General features: G+C 39.4%; 1 protein-coding gene and 1 long non-coding RNA gene across 6 annotated transcripts in view; one reads left to right on the plus strand and one right to left on the minus strand.

Moving 5' to 3' along the window:
* Positions 1-634: 634 nt before the first annotated feature.
* On the minus strand, positions 635-23,594 carry LOC107517680. 5 transcript variants are annotated; one of them, XR_001598579.2, is made up of 4 exons: positions 23,184-23,594; positions 21,776-22,548; positions 19,707-21,648; positions 635-8,607 (listed from the first exon to the last, which is right to left on the minus strand). It is a non-coding gene; the product is annotated as an uncharacterized LOC107517680 (long non-coding RNA). The 5 variants fall into 5 exon arrangements; XR_001598581.2 differs by having other exon boundaries at positions 19,707-20,771; positions 21,487-22,548; XR_001598582.2 differs by having other exon boundaries at positions 635-8,422; positions 8,504-8,607; positions 19,707-22,548.
* SESN3 (sestrin 3) overlaps positions 22,591-25,246 on the plus strand; it is a 63,366-nt gene continuing 60,710 nt past the window's right edge. The window contains exon 1 of the mRNA XM_016158667.2: positions 22,591-22,888. Coding sequence (XP_016014153.1) covers positions 22,811-22,888 — 78 coding nt within the window. The 5' untranslated portion in view covers positions 22,591-22,810. The remainder of the gene's footprint in view (positions 22,889-25,246) is intronic.

Raw genomic sequence — 25,246 nt, forward strand, 5'->3', positions numbered from 1 at the left:
CTTGGGAGACATTGTGGGGTGTTTGTACCCCTCAGTTCTCATGTCTCATGCCTCCTGTGAATGACTTACATATACACAGGCCACTCTCTGTTTCAGCAACTCGCTCTCTCTAAAAGTGGCTTCATTTCACACTGCTCAGATGCTCACGTTTCCACTGCCTGTAGAAGTACAAACTTACTGATTTTTGTCCTTCTGTTATTTTAAGGTAACAAATAATTCTTCATATTGGAAAACAAAACTTGGTCTCATGAACTCTCCAGCGTGAACCTAGACAGTTCCAACTCTCCGTCCCTCTGTTCAGTGAATTCCCCAATACCTTTACTCCTGCTGTCCCTTTGCCTGAAGTGTTTCGTTTAAAAAAGGCACAGAGGTAGCACTCAGAAAATATTCAAGGAAAAAAATCCTATGACTACATAACTAGTTGGTGGCAGTTAAAGCTCAAATTAGATTCCAACCTCACTTAATTATTAAACGAATATTTTACTAATGAAGGAACACATTAATGTAGGTTAAGAAATTTGTACAATAGGCATCCAATTCCAAAGCTGCAGACATGAAAGTTCTCTCATGGGGTTCCAGAAGTTAGGATCCCCCCCACCCACCCACCCTTCTCCCACTCCACTCATCTCTCCTCCCTGCCTTTTGGTCTCCATTGGGAGATTAACTTTGTCTGGCAAGTGACAAGCAAGCATCCATCATGTTCTGAGCTAGACGATCTCAAGGGACACTTTTAGCGTGGCATTCTAGGTCTCTGAGCCCTTTGCAAAATTGCGTGTTTTGGTTAAGATTTCAGGCTCTGGAATCGGGCCTCATTCAAACCCTCAAACCAGCTCTGCAACATACCAGCAGACTGCAAGGAGGGACAGAAATCAATATAAATGTGTGGATAACCTAACCTTCTCCACCTGTTTCATTTTCTTTAAATAAATATAGGGTAGTCATATATGTACTTCTTACAGATGATTAAAATAAGATAATGCCTGTGAAATTCATATCACAGAACTGGGATGTGCATTGCAGAAAGATCTCAATATGAGTTTCCAAGTATTTTTGCCAAGCTGATGGAAATTCAGATGCAATAAAGAAAAAAGAACAAGGTAGTGAGGAATTAATTAAAGCCAATTTCAAAAGTGAGCGGTATCCATAGTTTAAAGGGAAAAAAAAGTGAAACATTCAGGGATAGTATGTATAAAAACTACAAATATGTCTAGATGATTAACATCAGAAAGGATTTTTTGGTGTTTGCTCTTAATGAGCTTTGCCAAACTAAACCGTGGCATTTATTGTATTTGTTAAATCGTTAACTAGAGTTCTACTGGCAAAATCCAGCTGTTTTGACACACTCTGTAGATGAAATTAGGGATCAGTGACGTATTGAAGGAGTTACACATATCTTTTCTCCTGATTTTACTACGCCATTTGCAGAATCTCTAGGATAAACTAAAGAGACTGAGGACTTTCACAAAATATCAGGAAATGTTCCAGAGAGTAAAGCATATGATACTGTGGAGCCAACTCTGGGACGTGAGCCCTCATTAATAACTCGTGTAGAGCTAAGCTGGCTGCCGACCTGGGAAACGTCTGAAGGGCGAAACTTTATATATTTCAATCCCTGAAATGTATCAAACAGCCTGGTTGTTTTGTGTAATTCTGCAAGTCCATAAGAAATTATGAAGGTTAAGTCGCTGGACAAATGTCTATTGCGTGTCCACCATATGCAATACTCTATGTTCAGGATTGAGAAAACAGCAATGAGTAAAATGGTGGCCCCATACTGATAGTCAAAAACATAACAAATTAAAATACAATGTCACAAGTACTGTGACATGGGTATTCACAGGTGCTATGGATTCCCATTAATAGTGCACTTATCTCTAGCTACAAGATAGGATGATACTTCCTAAGAAAAATACTACATGGTACTCAACATGTCTAGATTAATCAATCAATAATCACCTAGAAGGGAATCTCTACTATTGCCATGCTGGGGCACTTAAGGGCCCTCTGAGACATTGTCACCAATTTTTAAAACAGGGTCTTAAATTGACAAAAAGAAGACATGTTCATTAGGTCTCGTGTGGCATAAAGTTGGGAGAGAGTAAATCGATAACTGAAATAAGATTCAAAAAGATCTAGCAGTCTGGGAGGATGGCCTAAAACCAAGAAAAATGTAAAAATCTGTATTAAAAAAGTCAAATATATAAAAACAGGATGAGAGAAAACTGGCTCAGAAGCAGTCTATGTGAGAAGACATAGGGAATGATTAACTGGAAGTTCTTGGTTTGACTATAAGCTTCTTTAATGAAGCAAAATGTCATTATTAAACTATAATATCCTTAAGGGCAGGGATCACATTTTAAATATTTTAATATCCCTCCTTTGTCTGGCATAGGGCCTAATACAAAGTATGAGCGCAATAGAACTTTCTTAAATGGAGTCAAAACTTTAAAAAAAAAGCCTGGAGCGATAGACCCCACTAATGAACAGGCAGTGGTCAGGACCACCAGGGAAGGCTGTCAGCTCTCTTCTTATGTACAGCCTTTCTGATACTGCTCTGGGTTTTCTCCTCTCCATTTTCTCCTTAAGATAAAAGTCAAAATCATCTGCATGATTTAAAAGGCTGACCTGATGCCCCACCTGACCTCCAAACCCACTTGACCAGGCTCTTCTTGCTTCCCCACTGCTCCAGCACTTTCTTTCAGTTACTCTAAGGCCCCTGTGTCCCTTCCAGTCCTGGTTTTCTGCCTGGAAGACCGCTCTCCATCCCTATCCTCAGAGACACATTTTCTACCTGCTTCTCCCGGTTTATTCCATGTGTCGCTTTAACTTACTCGGAGAACCAACCTCTGAAACCACAGCTCAATTCTGGTCCCTCGATTGCATGATCATGATGTGTCCCCTTTCTAGCACTTATCACAATGATCGTTCAATGTTAACCATGGAACTATTGTTTTAAATCCACCTCCCCTGCTAGAATGTGAACCCTGTTAAGGGCAGGGACTTCGGCTGTCCTGTGTCTTCACCACTGAGTCCCAAGAGCCCAAACCAGTATTCCTCTACAATTAATGTGTCTATGAACGACCTGGGGGACCTTGTTAACCTGCAGTTTCTGTTTGATTCACTAGGTCTGGGGTAGGGCCAGAGATCCTGCATTTTTTTCCAGGTAATGCTGATGCTGCTGGTTCTCTGACCCACTTTGAGGAGTCAAATCCTGCAGCACATCCTGCCCATGTGTCCCCATTGCCTTTAAACCATTTCTCTCTTTCCATCCTCACAGCTATCATTTTAACGAAACCCCTGTGTATCTCTCATCCAGATGACCTGTCTTCCAGCTGTTCTTCCTTCCTCAGTTTCCTGGAGGTCCAGCCCTTGGACCACGTACCTTTAAAATGTCTTTCTACTGTGTAAACCTAATCATGTTGCTCCCCTCCTTTAAAGACTTTATAGACTCCCTGTCACCTTATGAGCTTCTCACAATGGCATTCAAGGCTCTACCCTGCCTACTTTTCTGGTCCTACCCTATGAAAGGCTTTGCAGTTCCTTGAATTCACTAGGCTGTTTCAATCCTTACTACCTTTGCTCAGGCTGCTGATTCTCCCTGGAATACCCTCTCCCAGCTCCATCCACCTGTCAGAAGTTTACTTATCTTAATTCACCTCCCTGTACAGGAAGCATTTCTAGGATTTCTCTCTCCAAGAAGAATTGGTCACTCCCTCATTTAGGTTTTACTGTAGCTCCCTGTACCAGACTAGCTTATTTACAGGGCTGTCTCCTTCTTCTGGGCAGTGAGTCCTCTGAGCACAAAACTATGTCTCATTCATCCCTCTTACTTTGATGCCTGGCATGTGGTTGGCACTTAAGGAATGTGTAACTCTTGAATGGATGTTATAGTGCTCCGCTCCAGATACCACATTTTAAGAGGGATGCTTTGACACAGTGGAGTCCATCTAAAAAAGGAACATCAGCATTGGTCCAGAATCCCTGTGATATGAGAAATAGTTCAAAAAATGATCCAAACATGAAGCCTGGAGAAAAGATGTGCCTGCACATATTAGGCACTCGATAAATACTTATTGAATGAATGAATAAATGAGTCCTACTAGCTCTCTGCATAAGGAGCTGTCAGGTAGAAGAGAGATTACATGCATTCTGAGTTGTCTGTAGCTCCAGAAACTCCAATGTTACATTTAAGGCAGAGCTTTCAGTCTGATAGAATAATAAATGTCCTAACAAGACCAAGATGTACCAAACTTCACTTCCTCTAGAGCCATCTAAATAATCTCCTACTTTTACAAATACGAAAACAAAGTAACACAACATAGTCTCTGGACCAGTTAAGGTTATTTTTGTAGCAAATGACAGAAAAAATATTAAGTCGTGGGTGACATGGTACCTTTAATGGTGTCATCAGGACCCCCGATCTCTCTATTTCCCTTATTTTCCCCAGCTCCAACTTTCCTCTGTACTGGCAGCCTGAGCTCACTTCTCTTCAAAGCAAAGGAAAAAACAAAAACAAAAAAGGACTTCCTCCTGCTCCAGCGCTCCTCTGCCAGGGCAGGCTGGAACTGTGACTGAACAAAGCGCCCTGGCCCCAGGAGGGCAGTCCTCTGCTGAAACAGAAAATCAAATACCAACACTGCACCTGCTGCACCTGGGCTGAGACTGAAGGAGGGGGCAACTTCCCAGACTGAAACTGGCTAAGAGTTAGCCAAAAGAAAAATATGAGCTGTAGGACAAAAACAGCAGTTAGTCACCGTGACCTGAATCCTTGTTCTGGCCTGAACCCTTGTTCTGATTCTAGAACGGATAACTACATTCAATACTATGTTTGCACATAATATAAATTCAATGGAAACTCCTGAGCAATTCAATCCACATTTTACTAATCTGGTAAGAATTCACTATTCCTATAACATAGACCAGAAGAATTCTCTGCATTATTTTCTTTATTCATTTCTTTAAAAAAAAAAATGTTTTTATTGTATTGAGGATATAATGATGAAGAAAACTGTCCTCATGAAGCCTATAATCTCATGGAGAAGATAGCCAAGTAAAAACACACAATGTTACAAAGCCAGTGACAAGTACTGTAAGAAAATAACCAACTTCCATATTTTTGTATCAAGATGTGAAAATATAAAGCAAAATTTTAATCAAGCTCCTTCAAGGCTATCGGTTTTCTTTCTTCACTTGACGAGCTACCTCTCTGAATTATAATGCAGATTGGCAGGAAGATTATTTTTGCCGAAGTAATCTCAGTGTATCCTTGGCATATCAGAAGTAGGAAAGGTATCCATTTGCTTGGAGCTCAGTTTTAAGCCTAGCAAATGTAAACTCACTGCCACAGAAATCAGCAAGTTCACAGCACAGAAAACAACAGATTAATTCAGGTGAAATGAGCGGCTTCTATCAGTAGCTGGATCTATAAAGAATAAAAAAGGAGAAAGTGAGGAGATCGGCAGTATCTCAATTCCCACACCATTTAATCCCTTTTGTCATCTATATTCCTATCATGATTCCACAAAGCATATGACCCCTCAGGTGTCTGTCATCTTTGCTGGGGACATCCTTTTCTCTATCTACAGGGACACTGCATACTATTGGTTCTTCAGAATCTGAAGTAGGTGAGCAGGTTTGGGTGATACTCTTTTCTCAGGCAGAGAACAACAATGCTTTTATGTTCATTATCTCTGGAACCTTGATCATGTATTTCAGGTTATTTAGGTCCTGAATGATGGCAGTGGTAGCTAAATTACAAAGCTTACCGGAATTCTGATCTCTGCTTTTCATTTGATTTTTAAAAATTTTCCTGTTGCTTATTAAAAGCTTAGTCGCTATTGTTAAGTAGCACGCTGTATATACGCTAGGTTGAAGAACATGTAGGAAAATGGTCTGGATTATTTTGTTATCCCTTTTGCAGGAAACACAGATGTGCTACACTCAGGTGATCTAAGAGGCAGTGAGTTCCATTGTAATTGCTGGCCCACACTGTGGGCCCAGCTGGGCTGACATTTTAATTTCTGTCACTTTTGTGGTTTCCATTATTCTGGGGGCCAAGGTATAAACGTGTCTGGAATCACAATTTGCGGAAGGTTAGTAAAATTGGAAGAGGGCCAGGACCATTCAGTGCCTGGGATGGATTTCTCGGAGTGTCTCCAAATTTATGGGTTGTCCATTTGTGCCACGTGGCCAGACTTGAGGCTAGAATAGACAGTTAAGACAAAATTATACTTACTGCAGCCTAGGTGTAAAATGGGTGGGGGGGGGACAAAAAAACAAAAACAAAAACAAAACTGAGGTGAGTGGTCTGGAGAGGGTTGCTTCTGTGCTTTAGAAGGCTAGTTCCATAGAATAACGCTGCTTGAATGTAGTAAGGCTTGAGGATGCTTACGAAGCAGTTACTATGTAAACATAAAAGATGATTTAAAAGAAAAATGATGGCTAAGACTGAAATGGCTTTGGCTTTGGGCAAACGTTCTGTATACTGAAAATGAAGGAAGTTTTACATAATGAATAAAAGCCTGGCCTTCTGGTCCTAGCCCCATGACTTATCAACTGTAAGAATTGAGAAAGGTAACTTCTCAGAAAAGTAGCAGCATTGTGGAGTCAGGGTTAAATGAGGTAATACATATAAAGTGTTTAGCATAATGCTTGACACTAGAAAGTGTTCTGTCAAGCCTTATTTGAAGATAATCTCAAATGTTATCATCCAGTGGCTTATAAGGTTTTTGAGGTCTCAAACTACCTTGGGAATTGGATGAAAACTATGGGTCCCTGTTCCTTAAGGAAAAACTACATATATACAAAATTTCTGCACACAATTTTAAGAAATTCAGAGATACAAGGCTGTATAGCCATAAACTTTAGCTTAATATTCTTTGTTCTAGGCCTAGACCCATTCCCAAAAGGGAGAATAAAATCCTCAGTTTTATTTATTTTTACAGTTTTTGATCATTTATAATCATAGTCTTATAACTTTCCAGATTGAAAAGAAATTCTTTATCTAGTCTAACTCTCTCCACCTGTTTTAGAAATAACATATTAAGGGCCTAAGAAAACAATTGATGTTTTAGATAAAGAGGAAACTCTTATCAATGCAACATTTCTGTAATTAAAAAAATAAATTTCCTCTTTATTGACTAGCCTTCATGTTTGAGATCTTCTTTAAAACTTACTATATTTTTACTTTGCCTCATCCTGTTCTCTACGATACACTTATAGCCCTCAGAAGCTCATGTTCATTGAAAACCCCAGGATGGATACAATGATCATTTTTTTCTGTGTATCTTAATTAGCATATTAAAATCGACTCTGATCTACCCATCCGATGCTGTGCTATTTAACAGAGAAGAGTCTTGTGGAAATACAGTACTAGAGTAATAACTTTTTTGAGTAAGAATTCAAATTAATAGACTTGCTGAGCACCCACTGTGGGACAGGCTCCAGTCCATGCACGAGGGGTACATGAAGGAATAAAATCCAGACAGAGATGTGAAGCTTTTAGTCAAACAGTGAAAATGACTTTTTCTTTTCGAAGAATGTGGCTGTGGTTGAGATTTGACTCATGGACAGGGCCAGAGGTAACCTGCACATTTTCTGCCATGGGAATGCCACCAGTGCCTCCGTTACCATTACTGAAGGACGCTTGCCTTCGTTTACTTGGACAATAGCTGACTCAGCATGAGCAGCACTAAACACGGAATAGCCAAAGTGTGTGTAGGCAAAATTTCACCCAAGCTTTACCCCTGGCAGGAGCAAGAACCACATCGAGCGGCAAATCAGCCATATTGTAGGTAAGTATCTCTGGGCTTTACCCTGTAAAAATATTAAGCACTTCTACTTTGCTTCCAGGATACTTTGGGTGAATTTCGAGGAGAAAATAAACAAAAGAGCAAAGGCACTAGAGTTTAGCAGTTCGCTCTAGTTAGAAAGTAGCAGGGAGTAGTAGGGCTGATGAGTGTGGAAAAGAAGCCAATTGATAAAAGGGATGGGAGACCGGAATATGGAAAATTGAAAATAGGTCAGATAAGTGACAAGGCCAAAGGCAAGAGACAGTAAAAGGCTTTGAAATCATATAATCTTGCCGAATCTGCTTCTGAGGCCCCAGAAGTCATGGTGACACAAAGTCAGTGTAGCTAACATGTCATTGGAATCCATGGGCTCCGGGAATTCACCTGGTCTCACTCTGGAATAGAAACAGATGATGTTGCCAAGGCCCTGAAAGCAAAGGGCAAAGAGGACGGACTTGACGTTGTGCGGAACTGGCTGGAACTGGCTCTGGAGCTGGCGGGTTGGGGCTAGAGCTTCTGATCGCCCCCTAGTTGCTGTCCTGTCTAAGGGAGCAGAGCGCTGGGCTTCATTCGAAAGCAACTTTGGGCAGCTCCTCGGTTAAAGAAACTATGACATCAACACATGCAAGGGTCTACCTTACCTTCTTAGCTTTTTCTACGTAGAAAAATCTTATCCCTCCGTGATAGCCCCCAACTCTAGAACCTTAGCCAACCTTAGTTCTTGAAAGGGGGAGAAACTCTTCTTAACATTCTTTTGAGGATCCAGCTTAGACTCTGCTTCAGCCCCTTTTAACCTGAGATGTCACCGCACAATGGGCTAAAAATGATAGTGAAAAAGCAAAAATTATTTCATGACATCTGAGAGGGGTGAAATCAACCTAAATGAGTTGTGTCATTTGTTCAAGATCACAAAATCATTTACTTATGACCTGATAATGCAATGACCTTTTCCATGTTCACTCACACTTTGCAAGCCATGATATTTTTGGCTGAACTGCTTATCTTCTGTCTCAGTGAATGCTTTGATAGACAACAGTATAAATATCCTGTAGCCTGGTTCCTCGGTTTTATAAACAACCAGGAAATAAATAAGGCATTTTGCCTGGTGACCAAGGCAGACTCACAAATAGGCTTCTACAAACACAGGACAATCGTAATAGGCAAAAATGACAGAACCTGTGGCTAGGTCCATGCTTTAAACATCCTTCCTGTTATACCACCCGGAGGACCCTCTCAGCTCAGACCTATATTTTAAAAAATCAGACCTATTTATAATGTGGCTAGGGTCTTATGTGAGTCATACAGAATACATCGGGTATATTATCTTTCATGCTTTTGCTCATATCAAGAAAGGTAGTGGACTCCAGCAGAGCAAAACTGCGAATCATCAGCTATTGGCTACTAGGCAAAGCTCTAGAACTGTTCCAAGGCTCTCTATCTCAGAATTCCTGCCCTTAAATGAGAATACTATTTCCTTTTCATTAACTGGAAAACTGCAATTCTTTAGTTAAAAGCTTAAAGAATGATTATGACATGCTATCTCTAGTGTAGAAAAAATAATTTGTTGAGAGGACACATAAAGGTATGTATACATAATGTACGTGTGTGTGCGCACACTCTCACCTACATACAAGAGCAAGCTCAGGTTCTAGAGAAGATTGTCGTTCTTCATCTCTAGAGAGATGAGAATAAGGGATACATCGTTGTCATTTAATTTCTCCAAGCACTTAGGTTCTTCATTATTCAACAGTATTTTTGAAACAGAGTTCTCTATTTTGGAATAGGATTGAATAGACTAATAGACAAAAATGTACTTTGCAAACACAAGTGCAATAAAGATGGTTGATGATAAAACTTGAATGTTATCAAGTACTTGAGGCCCTTTTAAATCAAACGAACAGTGGTAAATGGTATCAGGGAACTCGAAACATTAAAATTCAAGCAAATTTCAATTGCTATTGAAAAAATATATTACCGTTGTGTGGAACGTTTTAGAAACAATAATAGCTAAATTTATTAAGTTCTCATAATAGGAAGGACACTGTTCTAAGCACTTTACATATTAGTTTTTCACTTAATCCTCAAAATAACCCTATAAAGACTTTTGAACAGTGACTAGATTATATAATATAGAGATAGAAAAAAAGTTTTCAATTCCATCTTTACAGAGCTCTTAGGTGATACATTTCAGGTCACAGCTGAAGTTACAACTTGTATAATGTTTCCATTTGCTTCTATCCTGTGGCATTCTAGTTCCCCACAGACATGTGAATCTCTAGATGTTCATGTCTTCTCAGAGAAATAGAAAATTCAGTGACGGGTCTTGTACATACAGACTAGTAGAATTATCTTATCAACAGCAAATGTAACACAACCACAACCCTTCTAGTATTGCCCAGGGAGAAACACCATTTTCTTTTCTTCCCCAGCCACAAAGTTCTCAAAAGTGTGTCGAAGATGATCCTCATTGGTAAGGTAAAAAAAAAAAAAAAAAAAAACCCAAAAAATAAAACAAAACAAAACAAAACAAAAACCCTTTATTTTCCAAGCTCTTAGCAAATCCTTAAAATTATTTTACTATGAGATAGAGAACATGTTCATGGGTTTCTGAGCTCAGAATAAGCCCAATATAAATGAGAGAGAGAGAGGAAAAGAGGGAGGGAGGGAGGGAAGGGGAGAGAGAGAGAAAGAGAGAGAGAGAGAAAGAGAGAGAGAGAGAACACGGAGAGGTTTATAAAGGGAAGAAGAGTAGTGGCTCCTGCAGAGACAAGGCATGTGAGGTACAGGAATGGAAACCAAGTGATTGGCTCTACAGAAACTGATCAGTTGATTAGGCACATTCCACATCTGACAAGTTGAGTCAAATTCAACATTTATACATGATTACATTCCTAAAACAAAATGACCTCTTAGTGTATCCCTAGTCCCCTTTATATCCCACAAAGACCACCAAAGTGATCTTTAACCTGCAAGCAGATACGAATCACCCTCATTCACTCTATCTTCTTCCTTGACTACTTAGTTCTTGGAAACTTTTAAGAAATTTAATTTTTTTTTTTTTTTTTTTTTTTTTTTTAATTTTTAAAACATATTTTTGGTTCAAAAACTCTAGACAATTATTCAACTGGGACAGTGGGCATTAAGGTTGAATGAAGGATAAAAAGTAGAAAGGGAAAGAATTGTCTCTCAACGTTTTCTTCACAGGCAGTTGCTAACAACATAGGATCATTTTGACATTAAACCTGGGGAGGAGAAGCAGTTTGCGTAATAGATCACTGATCTCCATTCTCCAAAAAAAAAAAAAAATTCTAAAGAGTTTGAGCTCTTTGCAGAGCAGTGTTTCTTAATGAAACATAGGCTGTAAGAATTTTTTATGTACAAAAGCTAAACTGGGGGTTTCTGGCTCAGTGAATTCTAGTTCTTTCTTTTAGAATATCTGACTTTCATATCCATCTACTAATGAGAACTAGGAGTAATATTTTATATTTGCGAGTGCTTGCTATGGAAATGAAAACTGTTTCAGTCCATCTCTTTCAGTTGAAAGAAATAGAGGCACACTCAAGTTACTTCACAAAATCAGCAGTGAGAGATTAGATGGGGGGAAGGGAATTGTTACAAGAATACGCAGCAGGGACTGGAACTGGAAAAGCACCAGGACTGAAGGCAGCTCTAAATACCAGTGTCGTTGTGTCTTTGCTTGCATCTCCTTTCCCAACCAGCTTCTTCAATCTTTACTCTGTCTGTTCTGTTCCGTTATAGTTTTATCTTACATATGGTTCATGGTATCCTCTCACAATCCGACTTTACTGCCAACTGGCTTAGTGTCTTAGTTTCCCACTGCCAAGTTTCCAAACTGGAAAGGCATCTGATTGGCCCAGATTATCGTTTTTAAGTTAGTCCATACAGATGGCTGTCCAGGTTCCAAAATGACTGTCTTCGAAATCAAGTGTCTATCCCTTGGTCCACTCATCTGAGACAAGGAGCAAACACATAGTATAGAGTCTGACTATTTAGAATGAGGCCACTAGAATAAAGATTTCTTTAGAGGAGAATATGGATGGGACAGAGTGAGATAAATATCTCTAGCTTGCTGGCAGAGTATGAGAAAACCAGTTTATTCATCTTCTTCCTTAGAGGAACTCATCTCGGCTAATCACAATAGATCTGGACAACTCCTGATACAGCACGTGAGAGTAGAAACAGCGCCTTCTTTCCTCTCCACTTTTCCTCAATTTTATCAACTTGATCTCTAATACATCCATCACTCGATCTTTATGACTAACCAAGTGCCTAGGAATCTTCAGATTTGCATATCAGAAACAGTTGGAATTCTAACTTAGATGTCCAACAAAAGAATTTCTTGTATCCCAGGATCACTCGATTGTTGTATTTTAGAGTAATATGCCAGTGAGCAATAAAATATTAGAATAGGGAATAGTGGATACTTCCTTGCCTACTCTTATAGCATTTATTTCAGTAAGAATCCAATTAATAGATGTGCTCAAACTATATCTGGTGAATGTGTGGGAGATCTAAGTCAGTGGATCTCACGACTTGGTAACCAAATACAGAGAATGAGTTCAAAGATTATTTACAATAATAACTGATTATACAGTGCCAAGGCAGGATTGCAGAACACCATAAACATTGGTGTCAAGCAAATCTGAGTTCAAATCACAGCTCTGTTTTTTAATAACTGTGTGACTTTGACCAAACTTTCAATCCTTATAAATCATTTGTAAAGTATGATAATAATAACCACTTCATAGAGTTTTGTAAATATTAGGCAAGATAATGTATGTAGATTATCGCAAAATGACTGGCACATAAAAAGCATTCAGTACATGGTAGTACTTGCTTCTGTTACTATATCTATTATGATTATAATATCATTAGCATGAGTGTGATGGGGATTAGAGGATATAGATTAGAAACATGAGGATTATCTTCAAATACTTTACTTACTTAAGAGAGATAATATAGATGTACATATTAGAAATGGTGCATACATTTTTCTTATACATACACAAGTGGAACTTGGCAGATGGTAATCTAAGGGTGAAATAATGATGTCAAGTGATATTCTTTAATCAGGAAATATCTTTTACTAGTCTTTAAAAATTCTGGTGGATAGTACCTCTTAGAAAAGAAAGGAGGGATTTCTCCCAGCATAAAAGTGTGTCTATTATAACGTAGAAAAGCCAGGATTCCTAGGAGTTTCATACCTGGAACATGAACTATATTAAAAGGGGGAATTGAAACACTTCAATGGAAAGGACCTACTGGATGGAATACATGGAAGTCACTGTCAGAAACTAGGGGACGGCTCACTCTTGGGTTTACATTTACTACCTTAGAGAGGCTTAGATCAGCATAGATTTTCCTGCTTGATACTTCCTTCCTGAGTTTTCTCTACTATGACACTCACCACTTATTGGCATTACTTGTTTAATGTCTATCTTTTGTGCTAGGTTATAAATTCTGTTAGACCCTGACTCTCGGTCTGTCACTTTATCTCAGTGGCTAGCCAAGTGCCTGGCACATGGTGTATACTCACTCCACAAAGATATACTGAGTGAATGAATGCATAAATGCAAGAATGAATTAAGTAATGAACATGGAATTAGGAGGTGATTTCATCATATACTGTTCTGTATTGTTCTCTTAATATCAATAAGGGTTAATTCTATCTTCCTGTTGACTCGTAAAGTGCATTGAAACACAGTAAAAATTTTGCATCATTACCAGTAAGAGGTGTGCCATTACAGGCATAAATTCTCAAAAGATCTTTCTGAGCTGTTTTCTAATAATCCTTTTTGCCCTCTATTCCCCATTTTGTATTTATCTCCTACACCAATGCCAAGAGTATACCTCAGTCTCACTATTAGATTAAAAATCTGTCTTTTGTTATTTTTATCAAGAGGACTTACTACTTGGTAAAGGTCCAATAAATAAATGAGTGAATAAAAAAATATCTGGATAGCATATATTTCAAAGCATATTCTTCCAAACTTGCAGCCTTCCAAAATCTCACAAATTGTTGTTGTGATTCCAAGCCTGCAGTTATATCGGAATGCATTATCTCAAGCCAATATTTTATCTTAAATTGCTATCTCTGTTATTACCATTCATATAAATGCTGAAAGTTTCTTTTTGCTAACAAAGCACATTTTACCTTTGCATGAAAATGTTTTTACAATTTTAAAACAATTTGGGAACTTTCGTTAGTAAAAATAAATACTTACCTTCTAGTTAACAAACTCTAATACATCTAATCGTTTCATCCATCATGCTTTTTTGAGCTGCTCTTAGATTCCAAGTACTTGAAATAATCAGATGCAAAAGATTCATCCCAAAAGATGCTCAAAGTCTATATGTACCATAATCAACATTCAGAGAGTTTGAAAGTGCAGACTGTTCTAAGGGCCTCTGCAATCTCTCTTTAGTTCTACATATTGATTCTCTGAAAATCCCTCCTAATAGAATACTATTGCCCCTAATTTCTGAGTCTACAGATTATAACTCCTCTGTAGTCCCATTAACTAGATCCTACTCCCAAACTCCCTTACTCCCATGCGGATTTTTAAATTTTATTCATCCACTTTCCTTTTCAACACCTAGACAGCCAGCATATTTCACAATGATCTTTAACATATATAAAATATTTTTCTGTCTCAGTTTCCTCAACTCTGAAAGGATATTGAGAATTTGGGAAGGATATTGAAAATTTGGGACAGCAAGTTTGGAATATCAAGGAGACAATCAGACTAACAGGAAAAATGATCCCTGAGGGAACAAAAAAAAACCAACATAACTGGGAATTTTTGAGACTAGAGGGGCTTTTTCCTTCTCCCTGCCTGCTTGATGAAATTCTCCTACCTCTGCTATATCCTGCTTACACTAGATTCTCATGGAAATACTAAGATAAAACAAATTCACAAAACTTTTGAACTTAAAAGATCTTTTTAATTCTCTACTCAGACATAGGTTAACCACAAATTTAACAAAGTTTAAACTTTAGAGTCTTTCTCTAGCATTGGCTCCTTCCAAGGCCCTGAGAGAGGCCTGAGCAATGGCAGATTTTTGTTAAATGTCAGAAGTAAAATATTTCAACCATTATTGGCAAAGACCACAGTCTCTTTGCCCTCCAATTCACCTCCTTCAAACTCTCCCTCGTGCTGGAGATATTGGGGAAGCTATAGGTATTTTTGTTGATCTGGCTAAGGAGAAGTTGAAATGGAGATACTTTTAGCTCGGGTTTAGTGAGTCATATAGATATATGTGGATCAGTCATTTCAGTGTGGAGTTGTTAATTCGAGTTGTCTCAATGTAAGAATTGGTTCTAGGAATATTTCCACTGCCCAACAGGCCAATTCACCAGCATCATGTCACAAAGATGTAAGGTTAGAGACTGTTTTATGACACGTGTGTTCTGAGGCACTCAGCACTGGAAATATATGCTAAGGGAAAAACAGAATAATCTTTTTATTCTCTCCATAGAAGAAAATATTGCAAAAATAATTGTTATATGAGGAGGAAATCAAAAGTACAGCCCAAAAAATTTAGGAAAAAAGTAAAATAGGGTTTTGTCAGATAATTAATAAACATTTATTTACTTGGATTTTATGGTGTTTATGGTTTTTTCCAGTTTTAAAAACTTTATTGTGATTTTGTTGCTGATTTTAAATAAGTGTTCACTTTCATAACTAATTTTGCATCTCTAGTTTTATATTATCTTAAAGAAGGTTCCTATATTATACAAGTTTCAATTCTCTTAAAGCCTACATCTGGCCTTGACCCTTGACTTCCTCATTGTTCAATATTTAACAGATGAGGAAACTGAGGCCTAATATCACATACTTCACAGCGGTACTGAACTAAACCATAGGTTTTCTGACTTTCTGTTCATTGCTATTTCTACTACCCACATTATCTTACTTTTGAGAAGAACCTCAAAAATCTAAGATCTCCACTGGGGGGAAAAGAGCAAATAAAAATCTCCTGATCACAATATATCGTAATTGCAGACACTATAGAATTTCTTATATGCTAGGCATTGTTTTAAAGTGCCTATGGATAATTCATTTAATCCTCAAACGACTCTATGACTAAGATGATAGTAATAGCCTCATTTTTTTTAGCCATCCCTATACAGAAGATCCTTTTCTTTTACCTTTTACTATTTTTAAAGGTTTTTAATTTTATTTTATTGTATTTACTTTATATTAGTTTCAGGTATACAGTACAATGGTTAGACATTTATATAATTTATAGCAATCCCCCAGATTACTCTAGCACCCATCTGGCACCACATACATTGACTATATTCCCTGTTCTGTACTCTCCATACCATGACTGTTTTGTAACTACCAATTTGTATTTCTTTATCCCTTCACCTTTTTCACCCAGCCTCCCAACTCCCCTCCCCTCTGGCAATTACCAGTTTGTTATCTGTATCTGTGAGCCTGTTTTCCTTCAGTTTGTTCATTTCTTTTGTTCCTTAAATTCTGCATACATGAGAAATCATAAAATAACCTCACTTTTTAGATAATGAAAATTGATACTCAGAAACATTAAGTAAGTAGATCCAAGGTCACACAGTATGCAGAAAGCATAAAATCCTTTGTATTGTGGCAGCTAGCAGCAAACATTTTTTCAGAGCTTATAATGTTTTAGTAACTTTGTTGAGAGCTATAGTATCTTATTTGATCTTTAAAATCATTCTTTAAGATAAGTAGCATTATTACTCCATTTTGCAGATGAGGAAACTAAAGTGTAAAGAAATTAAGTAATTCATGCAAGGTCATATATCTAGTAAAGGACAAAGTCAGTACTCAGATCCATGTCTGACTCCGAGCCAGGGCTCTTAGTCTCTACATGATAATGCCAATTAAAGAAAATATCCTCAATGTCCTTCCACTATTGCCACATTCTCTGCGGTCCCTTTCTCCTAAAGCTACAATTAGAATGAGGATGTGGACAGAGTTAGAATAAGGAGTGGGGTTAGCGGCATAAAGAACATAGTAGTCCCTTCTTAGATAATTGTTCTTCCCATTGTAGGGGATATATATATAATCTCCCATTGTGTACACACACACACACACACACACACACACACACACACACACCAGGATACCTAGCTCTATATACATCATGATATTCCTTGCATCTGACCCCTGTCCTCAACTTCTGTTTAGCCTAAAGATGACAAGTTTATTTTTTATTTCATCTTCTGTGATAAAGTTAAGTGACAATCAGCAGAACAGTAATTCAGATGCTAGAGAAAGTTTATAGAGGTGGAAAATTCCTACCAACATCATGTCAAGGAGATAATGTAAATAAAGTGGCAAAATGGAACCCACAAGGAGTGACAGACACCTTGGCAAACTAGATAGTATGTGTCCAAACCCGAATAGCAGGTACTGGGCTTTAATAGATGGTTGCCATGCAGCAGTGTGAGCCTAGCATGACCAGATCTTATAACTTTTCAAGAGAAACTAGAAATCTAGATTTTTGGTAACATCGACTAAATTGTAAATATTGTAAATTCCAGTTTTTTACAGCACTTTGCTGGCTAACATTGTACAGGCTAAGAGCTAACACACAACAAACTTCACCTCTTTAGGCCTCTCCTTCATAGTCTACTTTACATGGGGTTAAATTCAGGAAGCTCTGAAATAGAAAGTTAGAAGACTGACAGAAATTTGGATCTTGGCGGAATATTTGTTCTTTGAACAATGAGCTTTGGTAAGAATAATTTTCTTGGTAGAGATGGGTGATTGAGGGGGTGGGATGGGAATGGCACTAAAGCAGAGTGGCCTTTCTTGTAACAGATCCTCTTAATATGTCTTTTGGAGTAGTCCTGGTCTTGGGCCATAGGAAAAAAGAGCAGGAATCTAATTAACAGCTCAAAGAGAGCAATCAATTTACAATTGTGTGAAGTGCAAATTCCTTTGTGTTCCAAACAAATTACAGTATTTGCAAATTTGTAAATAATGCAGCACTTCTGCAGTCCAAGTGCTTTGGGTGCCAGGGGAGCGAGAAAAAAGGAGTCTGAGGAGGCAAAATGTTAGAAAATGACCTATTGTCTCAAGAAATGGAATTTAAAAAATATCTTTAGTAATTGATTTCTTTCAATTGAATCCTTATTTAGGAACTATAAAGAAGCCCAGTTCTTAGATCAGTAGAAGAAAGATATCTAGAGAAGTAAACAATTTCAAGTCCAAAAGTCACAGCATGTTATTAACAGGGTAACTTTGTTCAATAGTGCCAAACATGAAAATTGGCCCCAATCCTCACTACATCCTTGGTTTGTGGCAAAAAATTTTATTTTATACAAGAGATATGTTCAATATCAGAGAAGGAATTGGTGACAGAAAAGGACATAAATACAATCTGTCTGTTCCACAGCAATAATTTTTTTTTGAACCATTCGATTCACAAATACTGGAGCCCTTTAACAACATCCTGTAGCTATTATTAGAGAATGTATAGTGTATTTAGAAAAGTAAGAGCAAAAACATTATTTTCTCCAAGATTTTTTGAGCACTTCTCTGTGGGTTGAGCTAGGAGTTGAGAAAACAGTGAATGTAACTCCATTCACACCTTCAAGGGGTTCACAATCTAATGAGAAAAATAGAATTTAAACCATCTTTGAAAACTGAGCTTGATGGTAAAGAATGGTATAAGAGAGGCACCGTGGGCAGCTTGACAAGCACTTGACTCAACTAGGTCTTTCAACAGAAGAAAATCACCAGGCAGAAGGCATTAAAAGTAGAGGTAACTAGACTATTGATGGGCCTTCTGTAAGAGAATGACAGATTAGATTTGTGCTTTCAAATACTCCTGCATTCTCATTCACTATGCGATGAGTGCAAATGGGCTAAACCTTTCCAAAAAATATTTTAGCAAATTATATCAAGAGCCTTAAAACAGATTCATACCCTTTCATTAGAAATTACATATTTAGAAATCAGAGATACTGCCAGAAACTTATATATGAAGAAACTTATCAAAACATTATTTATAACCTCCCCCCCACACACACACTTGGAAAAAACCTACATTTTCAATAATGGAGTAATAGGTAAATAAGTTATGGTACATTAACGCCATGTGATATTATGAACTACTTGTAAAAAAAAAAATTTAAAGAATATTTCAAGACAAGCAAAACTGATTTCTAAAAATAATGTAAAATGTTTACTATCAGTCTAACTTTCTAACAAAAAAAATTCAAAAGTAGTTCTCAACATTGGTTTTAATTTACACCCATATCCTATATTTGTAAAGTTCTTTCTTGTTTTAGACATACCAGACAACAAAAGAGTTGGAGTTTCTCCTTGCTCTGTGTGTAAGAAAAAGAATTGGCTTTGTTTCCGTCTCTCTTAACAGTGTAAGGAATAGACCAAAGAAATAAAATGGAGTCACTATAGCCAAGCTGTTGAATTCTAAAATCAAGTAGGCTGAGGTCTGAGGAAACAATTCTGTTTTTATTCTAACTAGCTTGGGAACTTAAACTTTTCTGAACTTTCCAATCCTGCATCAATGCCTGGATATACATCAGACCTCCAGATAATCCTCTGATTACCCACCCTGAGAGACTAAGAAAAGAATGTTCATGTATCTAGACCACCTGACATCCAGTATCCAGAACACTGGTCTTCTTGAAGATTACCATCTTGCATCAATCCAGAGACTAATATTGCAGGACTGATTCTTCTCAAGGTTGTACCTTTTACCATAAGAACCTTCAGCTTTTCTTCTTCAGAAAACTCTGGGTATTGCCTACTTGTGTTTTCAGTTTGCAAATCCTAAGACCCTTGAATAAATCTTTATAATTTATATCTAGCAAAGTCTCCAGACTCTTTTTGAAGTGATTTGACAAGGATGATCCAGGATTTGCAAGTCACTTACCCTCTAAGTCCCATTCTCTTGTTGATATTCAGGCTGGCTAGGAAAGGAAGGATGGCCAGGTGACAAATGGAAGAAAATAGCAGAGTCCAGAAGCTGAAAATTACCATAAGAGTGGAAAACAAGTAAGGTAAGAGTAAGGGTGTGAGAACCAGAAGAAAGGGGAGTTGCTATGTTTTGAGAATGAGTTACTGGAATGAAGATTTCGGGGTTGGAACATAAACACATATATTACAGTTCAATATAAGAAATGTCTCAGTGCAGTACCAAACGAATAGCATTACAGATAATTAATGTTATAAAAACTTGGAGGCGTTTGGTGGAGAGAGCCATCATTAGGTCACACACCTATCTGACCATGTATCAATGAAAATATTCCTCTGAAAATAAACCTCCTTTCAGGATTCTTTGTTAGAGGGTATAATTGCATAGGGATGAACTCTCTTGGCCATTCTTTCTGGGAAATTTAGTTATCGAAGAACTTAAAGGGCTTCATTATTAGATGTCGGCTATCATGAAAAAGGTTACAAAAAGAATAGAAAATAATTTGTTAAAATAGTATTTGAGAAAATTCAATCCCTGCACAAAATTTTACTTTAACCTTCAATTTCTTCTTTCCTTTAAAGTATTTTCACATAAAATCTGCTTTACAAGACAGAACCAGCTAGGAATATAGCCCAAGAAATTTACCACGAAATGGAGACACATATGTGTTTCAGTTCTAGAAAAACTGTGCCTTGCTACTTTTCTTCCTGAATTTCTTGATTCTCTGCATTGAGGAGCATGTGGTAATTTCTCCTTTTGCTGAACTTTCTTGCTTTTACAGTTTCTCCTAACTGAATGTTAAGCACCTTCCCCACATCATTGCTATTCTAGGCTATATATGTCTACACAGCATTAAGCAACCTTTAGCTATCACTAGTTTAATGGATCAACACGTTTACCCAACTACATAACTTAGATCCTTTTGGGGATTTTCCAGTCTATTTTAATCTTATTTAAACCCAACACTGGCAGATTTCCATTTCCTTTGTTCCTTGTGTAGACTTGGTTTATGCCTGCTGGTCCCTAAAAGGAACAGAGAAGAGGCAGCTGTTGAAAAATGAGGAGATTGGCAGTTTTAACCACACATTTTGGTCTAATAGCTCTGATGTGCTAAACTTGCTAGCTCCTCCCAGTGTACCTTTCTGATTTTGCATCACAACACCACTGAATCCCAAAGGAAACCAGGTTGTTTTTTTCTTTTTTAATTAAAAAGAAAAGAAAGAAATGCAAACCAGTGAAACCGTTCTTTTAAATCATCTCCACAGATTCATTCTGAGAACTGCAGACCTTCACAAATCTCTGTACACTAGAGACCTTTAAAAAAGGAGAAGCCTAGAATACTGATCGTGTTCTAAAGAGCGAAAACAGGTGATGTCATAACGCACAGTCAGTCCTGTGTGGTCACAGCTGAGGCAGGGCGGGGAGCTGGGGCTCCAGCGAGCACAGAGCTCAGCGTCAGTGGGTGAAGCAAGTTATCTCCGGGGCCCCGAGGACACCGGTAAGGTCTCTGCACCAATCAGGTTCTCGCTCGGCGCCTGCCTTTGTTCTCACTAGGGAGCAGGTTTCTTGGCATTTGGCGTCAGGAACCAGAATACGACCCACACGCGTGTCGCAGGCCCCTTCTGGAGACATGGCTCCCCTACTCGCCTTGTCTCCCTCACACCCAGCCAGCCACAGCTTTCCCCCAATTACATCTGCCTTCTCTCTTTAGAGCGTGAACGCAAAAATCCTGACTCACCCTTTTCAGCTTTGGAGAAGCCGGTCCAGCTCAGTTTTAAAAGGCAGTATGTTCTCTGAACTTTCCTTCCCAAACAGGGCTGTGTTCTGCGTGTGTCTGACCAGCTGCCTCGGAAAAGACTTTTGGGTGAGAAAACAATCCTGTCTCTTTGATCCTTCAGTGCTGGACAAATAAAAGAACTTTCATTACTGAGAGGCCTGCGAGAAGGAACTTCAGATGCAGAGCAAACCGCGAAACCAGAGATTTTATGTTTTCTCCCCCCCCAATTCGATTAATGGTGTAAACATACCTCAAACATTTATCCTCTACTCTCCGCCCAAGCCTCAGATAACTAACTGGTCTTTTGCAAAATGCAGCTCACTATAAATGATGCATAAAGTTCTTAGAAATCCTTAGATGCAAAGTGCTACGTAACTGCAGTCTTTACAGCTAACCTAAGATTTGGGATGAGAGAAAACCTAACCATTGCCGTGAAGCTATGAACGTTTTAGCTCCTCGCCCCCGCCACCTCCCCAACCTTTCTCAAAAAAATCAGGGAATATTTAGTTCAGTCTTAGACCCACTAGCGAGCTACAGCTCCCAACTATTTATTTCACTCCCTCACCATTTTTGCAGGAACCGAGAAAAGGGGCGTGGCTTGCCTTAGGAGAGGGGCTGGACTTCCCAGGATAATTTGCATGCGACACACCCTCTTCCTTCTATTGGCGGAGCAGCACCAACTGTGTTCCCTGCCACCCCACTACCTAACTAACCCGCCATATCCCTGCAGTTCGGTGCCTGGGAGATAAACTTAACTTGCCCGGAGATTCAAGGCGTCCTCGGCCTCTGTGATTGGCCCGCGCAGCTCCCAGCCGAGCTCTAGTTGCTCATTGGCGGCGGACTAGTGCCCGGAGGCGTGGCTGGAGCTGTCTGATTGGCGGGAGGGGGCGGTCCCGGAGCGTGAAGGTGGTGTAGGTGGTGGGAGGCGGAGGCGGGGCCGCACTGAGGCGCTGCGGCGGTGGCGGCGGCGGCGGCGGAGGCAGCGGTGGCGGCTGCTCGTCCTAGCCTGGCGGGGGCGGGGGTCTGGGGAATGGGGGCGGGTGGAACAACGGGCCGGTGAGGAGCAGCCGCCGCCGTCTCCGCCGTCGCTTCGGCAGCCGCCGCGGTGGTCGCCTCGGACAGCGCCGCTTGCTCTCGGGCCGTCGCCTACCTAGCAGACATCCCGCCGGGAGGAGGCTGAGGCTGCAGCGCGGCCGGCGGCGCGGGGACCGTCCGGCTCCGCAGCGGCGCGGGCGGCCGCACTGACAGCCCGGCCCGCCGCCCGCCCTCGGTGCCCGCAGCCACGATGAACCGCGGCGGCGGCAGCCCGTCGGCCGCCGCCAACTACATGCTCTGTACCAACTGCCGGAAAGTGTTGCGGAAGGTACGGGCTCGGCCTGGGGTCTGGCTCGAAAGGGGCGCTTCCTGCCGGCCGGGGCTCAGGCTGCTCGGCCCTGGGGAGCAGCCTTCGGGCGAGGCTCCAAGGGATCCTGGGGCACCTTCCCCACGCCGAGACCGAAAAAGGGGGCGTGAGAGGAGGGTGGAGGGGTTAGACTGCTGCTGCCGTTTATCCCACCAGGACAGACGCTAGTCCCGAGGGGTTGGGGATTTTTTTGGTGGCGCTGGTGGTGGTTCTTGGGGGGGGGGGGGGCTGTATTCCGTTTTTCCGCTCATCTTACCTTGAAACCCCGGGCCTGCTCCTCCCGCGGAGGGAGCGAGGGACCTGTTCGATCTTCCTCTCGGTGCTGTTGATGGAGGTCGGTGTGAAATCAGAACAACCAGGTCTAGCCTTGAGGAACCTGGCTGGCTCCCTCTTCGCTGTGGCTAACTCTTGTGGGTGTTTTTGTTTACTCGGTTGCTTGTGCCTTATTGCGTGTTCTCGCTTAACACCCCCTTTTTACATTCTTTTGACGATCGTCTTGTGTCTCTAGCTCAGTCTTGAAAGGAACTGGTAAAGCAGCTTGAACTTTATGCCCATGGGAAATGCTATTCGACCTTACAGTTCCTCAGGCTGGAGTTGGGGGAGGAGGAGATGGAGGTGAACGCGAATTATCCGCCCCCCTGCCCAGCACCCCGCTCTCCCCCTTGTTGATCCAGAAAAATTAGACGCACAATCAGCTTATTGCTTCCCAGGGTGACTGATGGAAAGTTTACTCCAGTATTGTTTAGCTCACTTGGCTTAAAAGCTCCGTTAAGAGAGGGGGAGGGGTGAAAAGATGTCGCTTTAGACCGATTAAAGCTTTTAATCAGACTTTAACAGTGGCTACTAGATGATATTTTATTCAGTTCGTTCTTATCCAAACTATTTTTATATTTCATTGAATGGAAACGTTAGTTGAGGTGCTTCTGTTTGTCCAGTAGCAATGAATTAAAATTGCTGAGCTGTGCAAATGCATCCGGACTGAAAGACTAAGGTGAATACGGCACCGTTTTTAGTCAATACCTCTAAAAACAGTTCAGTTGAGGTTGTTCTTTATATATTAAAAAAAGGAAAATGCATGTAAGTAAGCAGGCTCAAATATTTGCGTTCTTTGTCCAAAAACTGTTTTTCTTCCTCTGTGGGTCAGGCCAAGTGCCAATCAAAGTTGTTTTTCAAGCCTCTTTTCCCTGCAGTAGGGTTGCTGCTTTTTTTTTTTTTCTGTTTTATTAGAGAGCGTGAAGAAAGCAAAAGGATTGCAGTTTTGAAGTTAATCGAACAATTAAATATGCCTTAAATTGTTTTTACTGGGTATGTTTTTCTTGAAACAGATTTTTATTAAATGTGCATGTTGAGTATGTGCAGTTATTTTTTCCATAAACTCTGGGATCAAATTACAGTTGATACTTGTTCAGCTCATTGTAAGGCAGCTTGTGAAAAATGTAGTGGATCAGAAGTGCAGATCAGCTTAGTTGAATGTTAACTCTTTCACTTCAGGGCCGGATGTCATCTGAACTAAGCTTTTCATAAAATTATTATTATTTCCTGACTATAAAAGTGATGTTATGTCTTTAACATGAAAAAAAAAAAAAGTGTTGCTTGAGACACGTTTGATTAAACTCAAGCCTGATTAAAATAACAGCTAGTTACTTTTTTTTTTTTTTAACAGAATAAGGGAAAAGCTAATTGATTTTGATTTTTTTTAATGGCTCTGGCAATTTGATAGGCTAATAAAATGTTAGGCTTCAAAATGTTAGGCTTCAAAATCTATTTTATTTTTCTTTTGAGAGAACCACGGCTATGGATCCATCACACTTTGCTAGTATTCTTTATATCTTTCTTTTAGCTTTTTAAGAAATTACACTTGATCTTAGCCAAAAGGCCAAGAAGCTATTAGTTTTTAAAGAAATTATATCTATTTTGCCTAGAAAGGACATCCTCATTATATCTAGACATTATTAAAAGAAAGAGATATATGGAAAATGGACAGTCACCATTTTCATATTTTACTGTGCACTCCTCTGCCAATATTCCAATTTTTAGTAACTCCAAGGAGTATTTAATATTGATTCATGTAGTAGCATGCAGTGGCTTTAGATGCAAATGGGACTGTTTGAGCCAGTTATGACATGACTTGGCAACACTTGTAGCTTTTTAAGAGTACTATTCTTAAGTGCTCTTAAAAGATATCAAGTGTTTAGCATTTTAAGTTCTTCATCGTTGTAAAAATAGAATGTGGGATTTATTTCTAATAGATGGTTTTCTTTTTGATAGAAAGTATATAAGTAAAATTCATCTACAACTCTCAAAATGTGATTATCTGAA

The sequence above is a fragment of the Rousettus aegyptiacus genome, unplaced genomic scaffold (genome assembly GCF_014176215.1).
Source record: "Rousettus aegyptiacus isolate mRouAeg1 unplaced genomic scaffold, mRouAeg1.p scaffold_m13_p_5, whole genome shotgun sequence".
NCBI classification, from domain to species: domain Eukaryota; kingdom Metazoa; phylum Chordata; class Mammalia; order Chiroptera; family Pteropodidae; genus Rousettus; species Rousettus aegyptiacus.